This window comes from Oncorhynchus gorbuscha, linkage group LG06, assembly GCF_021184085.1.
Source record: "Oncorhynchus gorbuscha isolate QuinsamMale2020 ecotype Even-year linkage group LG06, OgorEven_v1.0, whole genome shotgun sequence".
NCBI classification, from domain to species: Eukaryota; Metazoa; Chordata; class Actinopteri; order Salmoniformes; family Salmonidae; genus Oncorhynchus; species Oncorhynchus gorbuscha.
In genome coordinates, this window is record NC_060178.1 from 6,074,741 (window position 1) to 6,094,740 (window position 20,000).

The window sequence follows — 20,000 nt, forward strand, 5'->3', positions numbered from 1 at the left end:
ACATGTGGACTAACATGTGGACTAACCCGTTAACCCGTCGACTAACATGTGGACTAACATGTGGACTAACCCGTTAACCTGTGGACTAACATGTGGACTAACCCGTTAACCTGTGGACTAACATGTGGACTAACATGTGGACTAACCCGTTAACCTGTGGACTAACATGTGGACTAACATGTGGACTAACATGTGGACTAACCCGTTAACCTGTGGACTAACATGTGGACTAACCCGTTAACCTGTGGACTAACATGTGGACTAACATGTGGACTAACATGTGGACTAACCTGTTAACCTGTGGACTAACATGTGGACTAACATGTTAACCTGTGGACTAACCTGTGGACTAACCCGTTAACCCGTGGACTAACATGTGGACTAACCTGTGGACTAACATGTGGACTAACATGTGGACTAACATGTGGACTAACATGTGGACTAACCCGTTAACCCGTGGACTAACCTGTGGACTAACATGTGGACTAACCTGTGGACTAACATGTGGACTAACATGTGGACTAACCCGTGGACTAACATGTGGACTAACATGTGGACTAACCCGTTAACCTGTGGACTAACATGTGGACTAACCCGTTAACCTGTGGACTAACATGTGGACTAACATGTGGACTAACATGTGGACTAACCTGTGGAGTAACATGTTACATGTAGCGTTGTTTTGAGATGCACGTCTTTGCAGGAACACAGTTCATACATGAATCAGCCGGTTCATTATTGCCTGCCGACCTTCAAATCAATGTTCTTTCGATTACCGCAAAACTTTAAAACTCTGAGTCTCAAATAAACGGCTGTTTCAAATAAACGGCTGTTTCAAATAAACGGCTGTTTCAAACAAATGCCTGTTTCAAATAAACGGCTGTTTCAAACAAATGCCTGTTTCAAATAAACGGCTGTTTCAAACAAATGCCTGTTTCAAATAAAAGGCTGTTTCAAATAAACGGCTGTTTCAATCAAATGCCTGTTTCAAATAAATGCCTGTTTCAAATAAACGGTTGTTTCAAACAAACGGTACTAGCCATAGCAGTGGTACTAGCCAGAGCAGTGATACTAGCCAGTGCAGAGATACTATCCAGTGCAGTGATACGAGCCAGTGCAGTGATACTAGCCAGTGCAGTTATACCTGCCAGAGCAGTGATACTAGCCAGAGCAGTGATACTAGCCAGTGCAGCGATACCTGCCAGTGCAGTGATACCTGCCAGAGCAGTGATACTATCCAGAGCAGTGATACTATCCAGTGCAGTGATACTATCCAGTGCAGTGATACTAGCCAGTGCAGTGATACTATCCAGTGCAGTGATACTAGTCAGTGCAGTGGTACTAGCCAGTGCAGTGATACTAGCCAGTGCAGTGATACGAGCCAGAGCAGTGATACTATCCAGTGCAGTGATACTAGTCAGTGCAGTGGTACGAGCCAGTGCAGTGGTACTAGCCAGTGCAGTGATACTATCCAGTGCAGTGATACTATCCAGTGCAGTGATACTATCCAGAGCAGTGATACTATCCAGAGCAGTGATACTATCCAGTGCAGTGATACTAGTCAGTGCAGTGGTACTAGCCAGAGCAGTTATACTATCCAGTGCAGTGATACTAGCCAGAGCAGTGATACTATCCAGTGCAGTGATACTATCCAGAGCAGTGATACTATCCAGTGAAGTGATACTAGTCAGTGCAGTGTGTAGGTTTCCAGCTGTTAGCATGCACTTGCAACAAAGATAGCTTAGATGTGCGAATGCCTTTTACCACCAGCTAGCAGTGATAAACATTTGACACCGGTAGTCCCGCAAGATGATCAGGGTGAAAGCAGAGGAGTAATACGTCACTGCGAGTGACAGTCGGGCCTCTGAATTGGATGCTTGTGCAGGCTGGCGTGACAAATGACCTGGAGCACAATGGGTTTTCAGTCAGGCTACGCACTGCTGTTGATAGTAGCCCCCTGGCTCAAATAGAAGCCTGTCTTTAAACAAGCACCAGTTGGGGATCAGTGATTGAAGCACATAAACCCCCAGGCTATCAATTAAAGTTTTTCAGTATTCCTTACTTTGCTGTGTAGCACACTTGGGTATTACTAGAATCTAACATAGTGTGTCTGAAAACACCCTATTCCCTATTATGAGATGTGCACTTTAGGTGAATAGAATGCACACAACCAATTCACCTCAATGCTACAAACTACCACATCTATTTATTTTACTTTTATTTAACTAGGCAAGTCAGTTAATTAAGAACAAATTCTTATTTACAATGACGGCCTGGGAAAAGTGGGTTAACTTGCCTTGTTCAGGGGCAGAACAACATATTTTTACCTTGTCAGCTCAGGGGATTTGATCTAGCAACCTTTCGGTTACTAGTCCACCGCTCTAATCACTAGGCTACCTGCCGGCTTTGAGGTGTAACCTCTAATCTATAACCCCTTGTGCGTTGCCTTGTTGGTCATCTAGTCATTATTATATTAGCCGACACTCCAGAGTGACTCACAGTACATGGATTTACAGTACAGGGATTTACAGTACAGGGATTTACAGTACAGGGATTTACAGTACAGGGATTTACAGTACATGGATTTACAGTACAGGGATTTACAGTACAGGGATTTACAGTACATGGATTTACAGTACAGGGATTTACAGTACATGGATTTACAGTACAGGGATTTACAGTACATGGATTTACAGTACAGGGATTTACAGTACAGGGATTTACAGTACAGGGATTTACAGTAGAGTGAGTGCATACAGTACAGGGATTTACAGTACAGGGATTTACAGTACAGTGATTTACAGTACAGGGATTTACAGTAGAGTGAGTGCATACAGTACAGGGATTTACAGTACAGGGATTTACAGTACAGGGATTTACAGTACAGGGATTTACAGTAGAGTGAGTGCATACAGTACAGGGATTTACAGTACAGGGATTTACAGTACAGGGATTTACAGTACAGGGATTTACAGTAGAGTGAGTGCATACAGTACAGGGATTTACAGTACAGGGATTTACAGTACAGGGATTTACAGTAGAGTGAGTGCATACAGTACCAGTCAAAAGTTTGGACAAAAGTTCTTCCTTATTTTTATGATTTTCTACATTTTATAATAATTGTAAAGACATCAAACTGTGAAATAACACATATGGAATCATGTAGCATCCAAAAACGTGTTATTTTATATTTGAGATTCTTCAAAGTAGCCACCTTTTGCCTTGATGACAGCTTTGCAAACTCTTGGTATTCTCTCAACCAGCTTCATGAGGTAGTCACATGGAATGCGATGGAGGGCTGCATCAGATGACCTGGCCTCCACAATCACCCAACCTCAACCCGATTGAGATGGTTTGGGATGAGTTGGACCGCAGAGTGAAGGAAAAGCATCCAACAAGTGCTCAGCATATGTGGGAACTCCTTCAAGACTGTTGGAAAAGCATTCCAGGTGAAGCTGGTTGAGAGAATGCCAAGAGTGTGCAAAGCTGTCATCAAGGCAAAGGGTGGCTACGTGTCAATCCATAGTAATGATGTCTTCACTATTATTCTACAACCTAGAAAATAGCAAAAACAAAGAAACACCCTTGAATGAGTAGATGTGTCCAAACATATGACTGGTACTGAACATTTTTGGTAATGTGTACGTGATCCCTTTGGGAATTGAACCCACAACCTTGGGTTCTTACTCAACTGAGCCACGTGGACTCTTCAAGGCAGTTCATGTATTAGCTGTGTTCCCTGTCTGAATAATGATCCCAGTCCCTACTGGTGACACAACACCTACAACACAGTGACTGCATTTTGTAATACGTGTGTATGTACTGTACACACGTGGGATCGCAAGTGGACTTGAACCCAACAACCTCACTGCATTGCCTACGGTACCAGCACATGGGTGTGCTTTACAAGTATTATCTGTGTGCCCTGTCAGTGCATAATGAGGAAACATACTGGTGGACATACAGCATACATATTTAGTATGTGTGTGGTCCTGACTGTACTTGAACCTGCCACCTCACTGAGCCACAGGACACATTGGTGCGTACCATACTCTAGCTACTTGTGTTATATGTGTTCCTGCTCTGTATAATAATGAGTCAGTATAATGATGATTCATACTCTCCGTGTAATAATGAATCAATATAACAATGAATCAGTATAATAATGAATCATACTCTCTGTATAGTAATGAATCAGTATAATACTGAATCAGTATAGTAATGAATCATACTCTCTGTATAATAATGAATCAGTATAGTAATGAATCATTCTCTCTGTATAATAATGAATCAGTATAATACTGAATCAGTATAGTAATGAATCATACTCTCTGTATAATAATGAATCAGTGTAGTAATGAATCATTCTCTCTGTATAATAATGAATCAGTATAGTAATGAATCATTCTCTCTGTATAATAATGAATCAGTATAGTAATGAATCATTCTCTCTGTATAATAATGAATCAGTGTAGTAATGAATCATACTCTCTGTATAGTAATGAATCAGTATAATAATGAATCAGTTTTAGTAATGAATCATTCTGTCTGTATAGTAATGAATCAGTATAGTAATGAATCAGTATAGTAATGAATCAGTATAGCAATGAATCAGTATAATAATGAATCAGTATAATAATGAATCAGTTTTAGTAATGAATCATACTCTCTGTATAGTAATGAATCATTCTCTCTGTATAATAATGAATCAGTATAGTAATGAATCATTCTCTCTGTATAATAATGAATCAGTATAGTAATGAATCATTCTCTCTGTATAATAATGAATCAGTATAATAATGAATCAGTGTAGTAATGAATCATACTCTCTGTATAACAATGAATCAGTTTTAGTAATGAATCATTCTGTCTGTATAATAATGAATCAGTTTTAGTAATGAATCATTCTGTCTGTATAATAATGAATCATACTAGTGTCACAAGAGGGCAGTACTATCCTTCATTCCCCCATCAGCCCTGTTGTCATCCGAGACACACTAGGGCTCCCTATTTGCTATCAAGTGCACTACATTTGACCAGGGCTACTGGGAGGTATCCCTTTGATCCCCTAAAAGCAGATGTGTTTTTGAATTGGGCAGATACAGGCGTGACAACTTGACTCGCGTGTTCTGTTTTTGTTCCGTCAGCAATAGTGTCATGCTCTGTGGGAACCTTCATTTACATAGCCTACTAATCTTAACTTCATCTTTCAAACACTTCAAACTAGTATAAGACTGGCGCATGCTAACAAGATCCACTGTGGATACCCATGGTGATGAAAATGTCCGTAAAGCATCATCTATATGCAGTTAAACACTCTATAGAATTTTGATTGACGCGTCAGTGGCTTTTAGACACCTCTCGAACTTAGGAGGAAAGTAGATTTCTTACTCACTATTATGTTCCCCGCTGCTTATTGAAACAGTTCAAATACGCCGCCGTTCTGTAACCTTAGCGATACTGCCGAATGCTTTACGCGTTTGTCCACAGGCACATACAATACCGTTGAAATCGACCCCTGGTGAGAGACGGTGGGCTACCACTGAATTGTGCTGTTGTGTGCAATAGCACATCTCAAGGCCAAAGTGGCCATAGAATGAGAGTTACCCAAACAACCTCTACACAATAACACAGATATAAGGGTCGTAGAAGCTGAGCTGCGGAGACTGAGGAAGAAGCAGTATTCCTTTACCCAGGGTCCATACTACGTTGCAGGCTCCCACCGTGAATTCCCCTCCTCCTCTCACCCCCCCCCCCGCCCCGCCCTGCCCCGCCCCTACTGACAGGACTACAGGGCTCCCTCCATCTACCTGATCTACCTGCCTCTGTCTCTACCGGATCTACCTGTCTCTGTCTCTTCTGTCTCTACCGGATCTACCTGCCTCTGTCTCTACCGGATCTACCTGTCTCTGTCTCTTCTGTCTCTACCGGATCTACCTGCCTCTGTCTCTACCTGATCTACCTGCCTCTGTCCCTACCTGATCTACCTGCCTCTGTCTCTACCTGATCTACCTGTCTCTGTCTCTTCTGTCTCTACCTGATCTACCTGCCTCTGTCTCTTCTGTCTCTACCTGCCTCTGTCTCTACCTGCCTCTGTCTCTACCTGATCTACCTGCCTCTGTCTCTACCGGATCTACCTGCCTCTGTCTCTTCTGTCTCTACCTGCCTCTGTCTCTACCTGATCTACCTGCCTCTGTCTCTACCTGATCTACCTGCCTCTGTCTCTACCTGATCTACCTGCCTCTGTCTCTACCTGATCTACCTGCCTCTGTCTCTACCGGATCTACCTGTCTCTGTCTCTTCTGTCTCTACCTGATCTACCTGTCTCTGTCTCTACCGGATCTACCTGCCTTTGTCCCTTCTGTCTCTACCTGATCTACCTGTCTCTGTCTCTACCGGATCTACCTGTCTCTGCCCCTTTGTCTCTACCTGATCTACCTGCCTTTGTCCCTTCTGTCTCTACCTGATCTACCTGTCTCTGTCTCTACCTGATCTACCTGTCTCTGTCTCTTCTGTCTCTACCTGATCTTCCTGCCTCTGTCTCTACCTGATCTACCTGCCTCTGTCCCTTCTGTTTCTACCTGATCTTCCTGTCTCTGTCTCTACATGTTCTACCTGCCTCTGTCTCTACCTGATCTACCTGTCTCTGTCTCTTCTGTCTCTACCTGATCTACCTGTCTCTGTCTCTACCTGATCTACCTGCCTCTGTCCCTTCTGTCGCTACCTGATCTACCTGATCTACCTGTCTCTGCCTCTTCTGTCTCTACCTGATCTACCTGATCTACCTGCCTCTGTCTCTACCTGATATACCTTCCTCTGTCCCTTCTGTCTCTACCTGATCTACCTGATCTATCTACCTCTGTCTCTTCTCTCTCTACCTAATCTACCTGATCTACCTGCCTCTGTCTCTACCTGATCTATCTACCTCTGTCTGTTCTGTCTCTACCTGATATACCTACCTCTGTCTGTTCTGTCTCTACCTGATCTACATGATATACCTGCCTCTGTCTCTTCTGTCTCTACCTGATCTACCTACCTCTGTCTCTTCTGTCTCTACCTGATCTACCTACCACTGTCCCTTCTGTCTCTACATGATCTACCTGATCTACCTGTCTCTGTCTCTACCTGATCTACCTACATCTGTCTCTTCTGTCTCTACCTGATCTTCCTGTCTCTGTCTCTACCTGATCTACCTGCCTCTGTCCCTCCTGTCTCTACCTGATCTACCTGCCTCTGTCTCTTCTGTCTCTACCTGATCTACCTGCCTCTGTCTCTTCTGTCTCTACCTGATCTACCTGTCTCTGTCTCTACCTGATCTACCTGCCTCTGTCCCTTCTGTTTCTACCTGATCTTCCTGTCTCTGTCTCTACATGTTCTACCTGCCTCTGTCTCTACCTGATCTACCTGTCTCTGTCTCTTCTGTCTCTACCTGATCTACCTGTCTCTGTCTCTACCTGATCTACCTGCCTCTGTCCCTTCTGTCGCTACCTGATCTACCTGATCTACCTGCCTCTGTCCCTTCTGTCGCTACCTGATCTACCTCATCTACCTGTCTCTGTCTCTACCTGATCTACCTGCCTCTGTCCCTTCTGTCGCTACCTGATCTACCTGATCTACCTGCCTCTGTCCCTTCTGTCTCTACCTGATCTACCTGATCTACCTGCCTCTGTCTCTACCTGATATACCTTCCTCTGTCCCTTCTGTCTCTACCTGATCTACCTGATCGACCTACCTCTGTCTCTTCTCTCTCTACCTAATATACCTGATCTACCTGCCTCTGTCTCTACCTGATCTACCTACCTCTGTCTGTTCTGTCTCTACCTGATATACCTACCTCTGTCTGTTCTGTCTCTACCTGATCTACCTGATATACCTACCTCTGTCTGTTCTGTCTCTACCTGATCCACCTGATCTACCTGCCTCTGTCTCTTCTGTCTCTACCTGATCTACCTACCTCTGTCTCTTCTGTCTCTACCTGATCTACCTGATATACCTACCTCTGTCTGTTCTGTCTCAACCTGATCTACCTGATATACCTACCTCTGTCTGTTCTGTCTCTACCTGATCCACCTGATCTACCTGCCTCTGTCTCTTCTGTCTCTACCTGATCTACCTACCTCTGTCTCTTCTGTCTCTACCTGATCTACCTGATATACCTACCTCTGTCTGTTCTGTCTCTACCTGATCTACCTGATATACCTACCCCTGTCTGTTCTGTCTCTACCTGATCTACCTGATCTACCTACCTCTGTCTGTTCTGTCTCTACCTGATCTACCTGTCTCTGTCTGTTCTGTCTCTACCTGATCTACCTACCTCTGTCTGTTCTGTCTCTACCTGATCTACCTGATCGACCTACCTCTGTCTCTTATGTCTCTACCTGATCTACCTGATATACCTACCTTTGTCTCTTGTCTCTGCTCTCCTGTGACCTGGATAACTTATGCCTTCCCCTTTAACACACCTCCACAAATAATCAACTTTGCTTCCTTTACAATGTTGTTGCTTGATCTCTCTACCTCTCCTTGTCCTCTTCTTCTTGTTCCTGTCTTTTTCCACCTCTTCCCGTCTCTCTTTGTCTCTGCTGTGTTGTCTCCTCTCTCTCTCTCCTTCCTAGTGGGGAAGTGTCAGGGGGGCAGACAGGGGCATCGGTAGCGTTGGGGAGGGGAGGGGATGGGGAGGGTCCGGCGGGTCCCAGTGACAGTGTGAAGATGATGCCTGGCGGTACCAGCATGGCGATGTCGGGGGTCAAGGCCGGGAGGTGGCAGGCGGTCCAGAACCACATGCAGGCGGGAGGACTCAGACCCACCAAGTGAGTTATGACGATTGAATACTGTTCTAGGGAGATGGTGTATACTTTATATACACAAACATTAAGGACACTTTCCACTTTTTTGTCCTCAGAACAGCCTCAATTTGTCGGGGCAAGGTGTCGAAAGCCTTCCACAGGGATGCTGGCCCATGTGGACTCTACAATGTGTCTAAAGCGTTCCACAGGGATGCTGGCCCATGTGGACTCTACAAGGTGTCTAAAGCGTTCCACAGGGATGCTGGCCCATGTGGACTCTACAAGGTGTCTAAAGCGTTCCACAGGGATGCTGGCCCATGTTGACTCTACAAGGTGTTGAAAGCGTTCCACAGGGATGCTGGCCCATGTTGACTCTACAAGGTGTCGAAAGTGTTCCACAGGGATGCTGGTCCATGTTAACTCTACAAGGTGTTGAAAGTGTTCCACAGGGATGCTGGCCCATGTTGACTCTACAAGGTGTCTAAAGCGTTCCACAGGGATGCTGGCCCATGTGGACTCTACAAGGTGTCTAAAGCGTTCCACAGGGATGCTGGCCCATGTGGACTCTACAAGGTGTCTAAAGCGTTCCACAGGGATGCTGGCCCATGTTGACTCTACAAGGTGTTGAAAACGTTCCACAGAGATGCTGGCCCACGTTGACTCTACAAGGTGTCGAAAGCGTTCCACAGGGATGCTGGTCCATGTCGACTCTACAAGGTGTTGAAAGCGTTCCACGGGGATGCTGGTCCATGTTGACTCTACAAGGTGTCGAAAGCGTTCCACAGGGATGCTGGCCCATGTTGACTCTACAAGGTGTTGAAAGCGTTCCACAGGGATGCTGGCCCATGTTGACTCCAATGCCAGGTCGCAATTGTAAATGAGAACTTGTTCTCATCTTGCCTACCTGGTTAAATAAAGGTGAAATAAAATAAAAAATAAAATAAAAGAAATGCTTCCCACAGTTGTGTCAAGTTGCCTGGATGTCCTTTGGGTGGTGGACCATTCTTGATACACACAGAAAACTGTTGAGTGTGAAAAACCCAGCAGCGTTGACACAAACCGGTGCGCCTGGCACCTACTACCATACCCCATTCAAAGGCACTTCAATCTTTTGCCTTGCCCATTCACCCTCTGAATGCCACACATACACAATCCATGTCTCAGTTGTCTCAAGGCTTAAAAATCCTTCTTTAACCTGGCTCCTCCCCTTCAACTACACTGATTGAAGTGGATTTAACAATTGACTTCAAATAGCTTTCACCTGGATTCACCTGGTCAGTTTATGTCATGGAAAGAGCAGGTGTCCTTAATGTTGTGTACACTCATTGTACAGTATAGATGGTATAGGTAGAAGGCAGAGGGTATATATTGTACAGGCAGAGGACAGAGGGTATAGATGGTACAGGTAGATGGTAGAGGGTATAGATGGTATAGGTAGAGGGTATAGCTGGTACAGGTAGAGGGTATAGATGGAAAGGGAGAGGGTATAGATGGTACACGAAGATGACAGAGGGTATAGCTGGTATAGGTAGAGGGTATAGATGGTACAGGTAGATGACAGAGGGTATAGCTGGTATAGGTTTAGGGTAGAAGGGAGAGGGTATAGATGGTACAGGTAGAGAACAGAGGGTATAGATGGTATAGGTAGAGGGTATAGATGGTACAGGTAGAGGACAGAGGGTATAGATGGTATAGGTAGAGGACAGAGGGTATTGATGGTACAGGTAGAGAACAGAGGGTATAGATGGTACAGGTAGAGAACAGAGGGTATAGATGGTATAGGTAGAGGACAGAGTGTATAGATGGTACAGGTAGAGGGTATAGATGGTACAGGTAGAGTATATAGATGGTATATATAGAGAGTATAGATGGTACAGGTAGAGGACAGAGGGTATAGATGGTTCATGTAGAGGGTATAGATGGTATACGTAGAGGGTATAGATGGTACAGGTATAGGGTATAGATGGTATAGGTAGAGGACAGAGGGCATAGATAGTATAGGTAGAGGGTATAGATGGTACAGGGAGAGGGCATAGATGGTACAGGTATAGGTAGATGGTATAGATGGTACAGGTAGAGAACAGAGGGTATAGATGGTACAGGTAGAGGACAGAGGGTATAGATGGTATAGTTAGAGGGTATAGATGGTTCATGTAGAGGGTATAGATGGTATACGTAGAGGGTATAGATGGTACAGGTATAGGACAGAGGGTATAGATGGTATAGGTAGAGGGTATAGATGGTATAGGTAGAGGGTATAGATGGTATAGGTAGAGGGTATAGATGGTATATATAGAGTATAGATGGTACAGGTAGAGGACAGAGGGTATAGATGGTATAGGTAAAGGGTATAGATGGTATAGGTAGAGGGTATAGATGGTACAGGTAGAGGATATAGATGGTATATATAGAGAGTATAGATGATACAGGTAGAGGACAGAGGGTATAGATGGTTCATGTAGAGGGTATAGATGGTATAGGTAGAGGACAGAGGGCATAGATGGTACAGGTAGAGGACAGAGGGTATAGATGGTATAGGTAGAGGACAGAGGGTATAGATGGTATAGGTAGAGGGTATAGATGGTACAGGGAGAGGGTATAGATGGTACAGGTAGAGGACAGAGGGTATAGATGGTATAGGTAGAGGACAGAGGGCATAGATGGTATAGGTAGAGGGTATAGATGGTACAGGGAGAGGGTATAGATGGTACAGGTAGAGGACAGAGGGTATAGATGGTATAGGTAGAGGACAGAGGGTATAGATGGTATAGGTAGAGGGTATAGATGGTATAGGTAGAGGGTATAGATGGTACAGGAAGAGGGTATAGATGGTATAGGTAGAGGGCATAGATGGTATAGGTAGAGGACAGAGGGTATAGATGGTACAGGTATAGGACAGAGGGTATAGATGGTATAGGTAGAGGACAGAGGGCATAGATGGTATAGGTAGAGATGCTAGAGGTAGAGGGTAGAGATGATATAGGTAGAGGGTAGAGGGTAGAAGGTATAGATGGTACAGGTATAGGACAGAGGTTATAGATGGTATAGGTAGAGATGGTAGAGGGTAGAGGGTGTAGAGGGTAGAGGGTGTAGAGGGTAGAGGGTATAGATAGTATGGGTAGAGGACAGAGGGTATAGAGTAAGAGGGAGGAGTAAGAGGGGGGGGGGTAGTGTGAGAGGAAGAGGGAGGACAGGAGGGAGGGGAGGTAGTGTGAGACTAAGAGGGAGGACAGGAGGGAGGGGAGGTAGTGTGAGAGTAAGAGGGAGGGAAGGGCCCAGGTGCCAATGTTCCAAGGTGGTGTGGTGCTCTGAAACGTGTGATGACAGGCTGGGCTTGGTAGGAATAACGTGCGGAAGATGTGAACTCTGAGCTAACAATAGACTGCAGAATTACACTGTCGCGGAGCCGCCATCACGCCAACTCCTAACCAGCTAATAGTCTAGTACACGGCCCTGCATGGTAAATGACCTATAGGACAAACTCAGAGACAATGGGGTCTGTTAATGACCATCTATATGACCTATAGGACATACTCAGAGACAATGGGGTCTGTTAATGACCTAAAGGACATACTCAGAGACAATGTGGTCTGTTAATGACCTAAAGGACATACTCAGAGACAATGTGGTCTGTTAATGACCTAAAGGACATACTCAGAGACAATGGGGTCTGTTAATGACCTAAAGGACATACTCAGAGACAATGGGGTCTGTTAATGACCTAAAGGACAAACTCAGAGACAATGGGGTCTGTCAATGACCTATAGGACAAACTCAGAGACAATGGGGTCTGTCAATGACCTATAGGACATACTCAGAGACAATGGGGTCTGTTAATGACCTAAAGGACATACTCAGAGACAATGTGGTCTGTTAATGACCTAAAGGACATACTCAGAGACAATGGGGTCTGTTAATGACCTAAAGGACATACTCAGAGACAATGGGGTCTGTTAATGACCTAAAGGACAAACTCAGAGACAATGGGGTCTGTCAATGACCTATAGGACAAACTCAGAGACAATGGGGTCTATTGATGACTTAAAGGACATACTCAGAGACAATGGGGTCTATTGATGACCTACCAACACATTTTCACACAGTGAATGTTGAAGTCCATCTTCTCGCTAATAGTTCTAGCCTCGTACGTTTCTCGTCAAAATAACAATCGGATTGAGAATATCCAACTCAAGACAGAGGGTATAGTGGGAAATGTATTATGTTCTGTACTATAAGCAAATGGAATCTGTTACACACTAACAAACAGTCTGTTACTCACAGTCTGTTACTCACTAACAAACAGTCTGTTACTCTCAGTCTGTTACTCACTAACAAACAGTCTGTTACTCACAGTCTGTTACTCACTAACAAACATTCTGTTACTCACAGTCTGTTACTCACAGTCTGTTACTCACAGTCTGTTACTCACAGTCTGTTACTCACTAACAAACAGTCTGTTACTCACAGTCTGTTACTCACAGTCTGTTACTCTCAGTCTGTTACACACTAACAAACAGTCTGTTACTCACAGTCTGTTACTCACAGTCTGTTACTCACTAACAGTCTGTTACTCACAGTCTGTTACTCACTAACAAACAGTCTGTTACTCACAGTCTGTTACTCACAGTCTGTTACTCACTAACAAACAGTCTGTTACTCACAGTCTGTTCACTAACAAACAGTCTGTTACTCACAGTCTGTTACTCACTAACAAACAGTCTGTTACTCTCAGTCTGTTACTCACAGTCTGTTACTCTAACAAACAGTCTGTTACTCTCAGTCTGTTACTCACAGTCTGTTACTCACTAACAAACAGTCTGTTACTCTCAGTCTGTTACTCACAGTCTGTTACTCACTAACAGTCTGTTACTCACAGTCTGTTACTCACTAACAAACAGTCTGTTACTCTCAGTCTGTTACTCACAGTCTGTTACTCACTAACAAACAGTCTGTTACTCTCAGTCTGTTACTCACAGTCTGTTACTCACTAACAAACAGTCTGTTACTCACAGTCTGTTACACACTAACAAACAGTCTGTTACTCTCAGTCTGTTACTCACTAACAGTCTGTTACTCTCAGTCTGTTACTCACAGTCTGTTACTCACTAACAAACAGTCTGTTACTCACAGTCTGTTACACACTAACAAACAGTCTGTTACTCTCAGTCTGTTACTCACTAACAGTCTGTTACTCTCAGTCTGTTACTCACAGTCTGTTACACACTAACAAACAGTCTGTTACTCACAGTCTGTTACTCACAGTCTGTTACTCACAGTCTGTTACTCACAGTCTGGTACTCACAGTCTGTTACTCTCAGTCTGTTACTCTCAGTCTGTTACTCACAGTCTGTTACTCTCAGTCTGTTACTCTCAGTCTGTTACTCTCAGTCTGTTACTCACAGTATGTTACTCACAGTCTGTTACTCACAGTCTGTTACTCACAGTCTGTTACTCACTCAAAGTCTGTTACTCACAGTCTGTTACTCACTCACAGTCTGTTACTCACAGTCTGTTACTCACAGTCTGTTACTCTCAGTCTGTTACTCACTCACAGTCTGTTACTCACAGTCTGTTACACACTAACAAACAGTCTGTTACTCTCAGTCTGTTACTCTCAGTCTGTTACTCTCAGTCTGTTACTCACTCACAGTCTGTTACTCACAGTCTGTTTCTCACAGTCTGTTACTCACTCACAGTCTGTTACTCACAGTCTGTTACTCACAGTCTGTTACTCACTCACAGTCTGTTACTCACAGTCTGTTACTCACAGTCTGTTACTCACTAACAAACAGTCTGTTACTCACAGTCTGTTACTCACTCACAGTCTGTTACTCACAGTCTGTTACTCACTCACAGTCTGTTACTCACAGTCTGTTGCTCACAGTCTGTTACTCACTAACAAACAGTCTGTTACTCACAGTCTGTTACTCACTCACAGTATGTTACTCACAGTCTGTTACTCACAGTCTGTTACTCACAGTCTGTTACTCACTCACAGTCTGTTACTCACAGTCTGTTACTCACAGTTTGTTACTCACTCACAGTCTGTTACTCACAGTCTGTTACTCACAGTCTGTTACTCACTCACAGTCTGTTACTCACAGTATGTTACTCACTCACAGTCTGTTATTCACAGTCTGTCACTCACAGTCTGTTACTCACAGTCTGTTACTCACAGTCCGTTACTCACAGTCCGTTACTCACAGTCTGTTACTCACTCACAGTCTGTTACTCACAGTCTGTTACTCACAGTCTGTTACTCTCAGTCTGTTACTCACAGTCTGTTACTCACTCACAGTCTGTTACTCACTAACAAACAGTCTGTTACTCACAGTCTGTTACACACTAACAAACAGTCTGTTACTCACAGTCTGTTACTCACTCACAGTCTGTTACTCACAGTCTGTTGCTCACAGTCTGTTACTCACAGTCTGTTACACACTAACAAACAGTCTGTTACTCTCAGTCTGTTACTCACTAACAAACAGTCTGTTACTCACAGTCTGTTACTCACAGTCTGTTACTCACTCATAGTCTGTTACTCACAGTCTGTTACTCACTCACAAACAGTCTGCTTCTCTCTAATAAAAAAATATCTGTACGTTTCTCGTTAAAATAACATCTAACTCAAGACTTTGTAAACACAGTGTGATGGAAAACAGCGTGTTTGAGTTTCACATGATGTGTGTGTGGTCGACGCGGCGCTGGAGTTCGCTGTCTGAATGACGTGTTTTAGACCCTAATCACAATGTGTCAGAAAATGAGACGGTTAATTTAGCTTCTCCACCCTCTTTCGTTTCGCCTCCCTTTCTTTTTCACATCTCCTGCTGTCTATGATTTCTCTCTCTCTCCGCAACACGTTCACTCCATCACGACCTCCTACCCTCTTTCTCTCCTCTCATCTCCTCCTCTCATCTTTCTCTCTTTGCCCCGTCTATAATTGGATTCTATTTCCAGGACGCTATAAGTGTCGGTGTCTCTTGTTCCGGTGTCTCTTGTGTCTGTCTCTTGTGTCGGTGTCTCTTGTGTCTGTCTCTTGTGTCGGTGTCTCTTGTGTCTGTCTCTTGTGTCGGTGTCTCTTGTGTCTGTCTCTTGTGTCGGTGTCTCTTGTGTCTGTCTCTTGTGTCGGTGTCTCTTGTGTCTGTCTCTTGTGTCGGTGTCTCTTGTGTCTGTCTCTTGTGTCGGTGTCTCTTGTGTCTGTCTCTTGTGTCGGTGTCTCTTGTGTCTGTCTCTTGTGTCGGTGTCTCTGTTGGTGTCTCTTGTGTCTGTCTCTTGTTCCGGTGTCTCTTGTGTCGGTGTCTCTTGTGTCTGTCTCTTGTGTCGGTGTCTCTTGTGTCGGTGTCTCTTGTGTTGGTGTCTCTTGTGTCTGTCTCTTGTGTTGGTGTCTCTTGTGCCTGTGTCTCTTGTGTCTGTCTCTTGTGTTGGTGTCTCTTGTGTCGGTGTCTCTTGTGTTGGTGTCTCTTGTGTCGGTGTCTCTTGTGTCTGTCTCTTGTGTTGGTGTCTCTTGTGTCTGTCTCTTGTGTTGGTGTCTCTTGTGTCTGTCTCTTGTGTCGGTGTCTCTTGTGTCTGTCTCTTGTGTCTGTCTCTTGTGTTGATGACTCGTGTGTTGGTGTCTCTTGTGTCAGTGTCTCTTGTGTCGGTGTCTCTTGTGTTGGTGTCTCTTGTGTTGGTGTCTCTTGTGTCTGTCTCTTGTGTCGGTGTCTCTTCTGTTGGTGTCTCTGTCTCTTGTGTCTGTCTCTTGTGTTGATGACTCGTGTGTTGGTGTCTCTTGTGTCAGTGTCTCTTGTGTCTGTCTCTTGTGTTGGTGTCTCTTGTGTCTGTCTCTTGTGTTGGTGTCACTTGTGTCTGTCTCTTGTGTCGGTGTCTCTTGTGTCTGTCTCTTGTGTCGGTGTCTCTTCTGTTGGTGTCTCTTGTGTCGGTGTCTCTTGTGTCTGTCTCTTGTGTTGGTGTCTCTTGTGTTGGTGTCTCTTGTGTTGGTGTCTCTTGTGTTGGTGTCTCTTGTGTCGGTGTCTCTTCTGTTGGTGTCTCTTGTGTTGGTGTCTCTTGTGTCTGTCTCTTGTGTTGGTGTCTCTTGTGTTGGTGTCTCTTGTGTCAGTGTCTCTTGTGTTGGTGTCTCTTGTGTTGATGTCTCTTGTGTCTGTCTCTTGTGTCGGTGTCTCTTGTGTCTGTCTCTTGTGTTGGTGTCTCTGTTGGTGTCTCTTGTGTCGGTGTCTCTGTTGGTGTCTCTTGTGTTGGTGTCTCTTGTGTTGGTGTCTCTGTTGGTGTCTCTTGTGTTGGTGTCTCTTGTGTTGGTGTCTCTTGTGTCGGTGTCTCTTGTGTCTGTCTCTTGTGTCGGTGTCTCTTGTGTCTGTCTCTTGTGTCGGTGTCTCTTGTGCCTGTGTCTCTTGTGTTGGTGTCTCTTGTGTTGGTGTCTCTGTTGGTGTCTCTTGTGTTGGTGTCTCTGTTGGTGTCTCTTGTGTTGGTGTCTCTGTTGGTGTCTCTTGTGTTGGTGTCTCTTGTGTTGGTGTCTCTTGTGTTGGTGTCTCTTGTGTTGGTGTCTCTGTTGGTGTCTCTTGTGTCGATGTCTCTTGTGTTGGTGTCTCTTGTGTTGGTGTCTCTGTTGGTGTCTCTTGTGTTGGTGTCTCTTGTGTTGGTGTCTCTTGTGTTGGTGTCTCTTGTGTTGGTGTCTCTTGTATCTGTGTCTCTTGTATTGGTGTCTCTTGTGTTGGTGTCTCTTCTGTTGGTGTCTCTGTTGGTGTCTCTTGTGTTGGTGTCTCTTGTGTTGGTGTCTCTTGTGTTGGTGTCTCTTGTGTCTGTGTCTCTTGTATTGGTGTCTCTTGTGTTGGTGTCTCTTCTGTTGGTGTCTCTGTTGGTGTCTCTTGTGTTGGTGTCTCTTGTGTCTGTGTCTCTTGTATTAGTGTCTCTTGTATTAGTGTCTCTTGTGTTGGTGTCTCTTGTGTTGGTGTCTCTGTTGGTGTCTCTTGTGTTGGTGTCTCTTGTGTTGGTGTCTCTTGTGTTGGTGTCTCTTGTATTAGTGTCTCTTGTATTAGTGTCTCTTGTGTTGGTGTCTCTTGTGTTGGTGTCTCTGTTGGTGTCTCTTGTGTTGGTGTCTCTTGTGTTGGTGTCTCTTGTGTTGGTGTCTCTTGTGTTGGTGTCTCTTGTGTTGGTGTCTCTTCTGTTGGTGTCTCTGTTGGTGTCTCTTGTGTTGGTGTCTCTTGTGTTGGTGTCTCTTGTGTTGGTGTCTCTTGTGTTGGTGTTGGTGTCTCTTGTGTTGGTGTCTCTTGTGTTGGTGTCTCTTGTGTTGGTGTCTCTTGTGTTGGTGTCTCTGTTGGTGTCTCTTGTGTTGGTGTCTCTTGTGTTGGTGTCTCTTGTATTAGTGTCTCTTGTGTTGGTGTCTCTTGTGTTGGTGTCTCTTGTGTTGGTGTCTCTTGTGTTGGTGTCTCTTGTGTTGGTGTCTCTTGTGTTGGTGTCTCTTGTGTTGGTGTCTCTTGTGTTGGTGTCTCTTGTGTTGGTGTCTCTTGTGTTGGTGTCTCTTGTGTTGGTGTCTCTTGTGTTGGTGTCTCTTGTGTTGGTGTCTCTTTTGGTGTCTATTGTGTTGGTGTCTCTTGTGTTGGTGTCTCTTGTGTTGGTGTCTCTGTTGGTGTCTCTTGTGTTGGTGTCTCTTGTGTTGGTGTCTCTTGTGTTGGTGTCTCTTGTGTTGGTGTCTCTTGTGTTGGTGTCTCTTGTGTTGGTGTCTCTTGTGTTGGTGTCTCTTGTGTTGGTGTCTCTTCTGTTGGTGTCTCTGTTGGTGTCTCTTCTGTTGGTGTCTCTGTTGGTGTCTCTTGTGTTGGTGTCTCTGTTGGTGTCTCTTGTGTTGGTGTCTCTTGTGTTGGTGTCTCTTGTGTTGGTGTCTCTTGTGTTGGTGTCTCAACCCATTTTCTTTCTCTCTCTCCCTCCATCGCTCGCTTTCTCTCTCTTCCTTATCAGTCCCATCTTTCTCTCACTCTTTATATAAAGCCTCCATCTCCCTTCAAGTGGTCTCTTCAACTATTTAATTTCCCCTTTTGACTTTCCTTTCCCCTTTTGACTAGTTATATAAGTTCAATACCAAACGATTTAAAAAGCAGTCTGAAAGAGACCCGTGTACAGTCGCATATAAAGCCAGCTGCGAGGTGCCTAGTACTGTGAATAGCACGGTGTTCACCCAGTTCAGATTACAGTGCGACTCTGTCAGGGAAGGCGGAAGAAGGTATGGGGTAGGAGTTGGGAAACACTTTAAAGGAGCGTTTTGGGATACCGAGCTAGAGAAAATGAAACCAGCATCTCCTAGTAATATGTAATAGGTTTATAGATAACTGAACTAAAACGTCATCTACTATCTCGTTTTGATAGAGACGTACTGCTAATAAAGCAAGGGAACAACTAAAGAAAAATAAATAAAGATAAAGATAAAGAAAGATAAAAAATATGAGAGGAGAGGAGAGGAGGGGAGAGAAGAAGAGAGGAGAGGAGAGGAGAGGAGAGGAGGGGAGGGGAGGGGAGGGGAGGGGGGGAGGGGGAGGGAGGGAGAGGAGAGGAGAGGAGAGGAGAGGAGGGGGAGGGGAGGGGAGGGGAGGGGAGAGGAGAGGAGGGGAGGGGAGGGGAGGGAGAGGAGAGGAGAGGAGAGGAGAGGAGAGGAGAGGAGAGGAGAGGAGAGGAGAGGAGAGGAGAGGAGAGGAGAGGAGAGGAGAGGAGAGGAGAGGAGAGGAGAGGAGAGGAGAGAGGCTGAGAGGCTGAGGAGTTGGTTGGCTGGGAGGATGTCTCTAGGGGCGGAGCGTTGTATTTAAATGAGGAAATAGATTTAGACAGATAAAGGAGAAGGATGATATAGTGCTTTTAAAAGTTGAGAAGAGAGAGAGGAACAAACCCGTAAAGTATTCGTCTCGAAGAGCCAGCTTCGTCAGCCACGTTGGGACGCCACACACAGACACACTCCGACACACCCACCGCAACAGATATGCTCGACCCTGTCCATACGGACCTTTCAGATCCAACCAACGCCGACTCGTACCACGCCCACAAACCCACGGCGCCCAGACACACACGTTACACACACACACCTGCTGACTATCACTCTGGCAGCTCCTTCTGCTGCTGTTACTGCTGCTATCTCTGCTGCTGTTACTGGTGCTATCTCTGCTGCTGTTACTGGTGCTATCTCTGCTGCTGTTACTGGTGCTATCTCTGCTGCTGTTACTGGTGCTATCTCTGCTGCTG

At 45.0% G+C, this 20,000-nt stretch overlaps 1 protein-coding gene across 2 annotated transcripts in view; it reads left to right on the forward strand.

Annotated features, from left to right (window-relative positions):
• Positions 1 to 20,000, forward strand: part of LOC124037458 (synaptotagmin-7-like) — a 384,787-nt gene that overhangs the window by 221,558 nt on the left and 143,229 nt on the right. Inside the window, exon 1 of one of the 2 annotated variants that reach the window (XM_046352187.1) lies at positions 8,692 to 8,810. The exons of the other annotated variant lie outside the window; for it this stretch is intronic. Within the exon in view, the coding sequence (XP_046208143.1) occupies positions 8,710 to 8,810 (101 nt within the window). The 5' untranslated portion in view covers positions 8,692 to 8,709. Of the gene's footprint in view, positions 1 to 8,691; positions 8,811 to 20,000 lie in introns of those variants that run through there. 2 annotated transcript variants of the gene reach the window in all.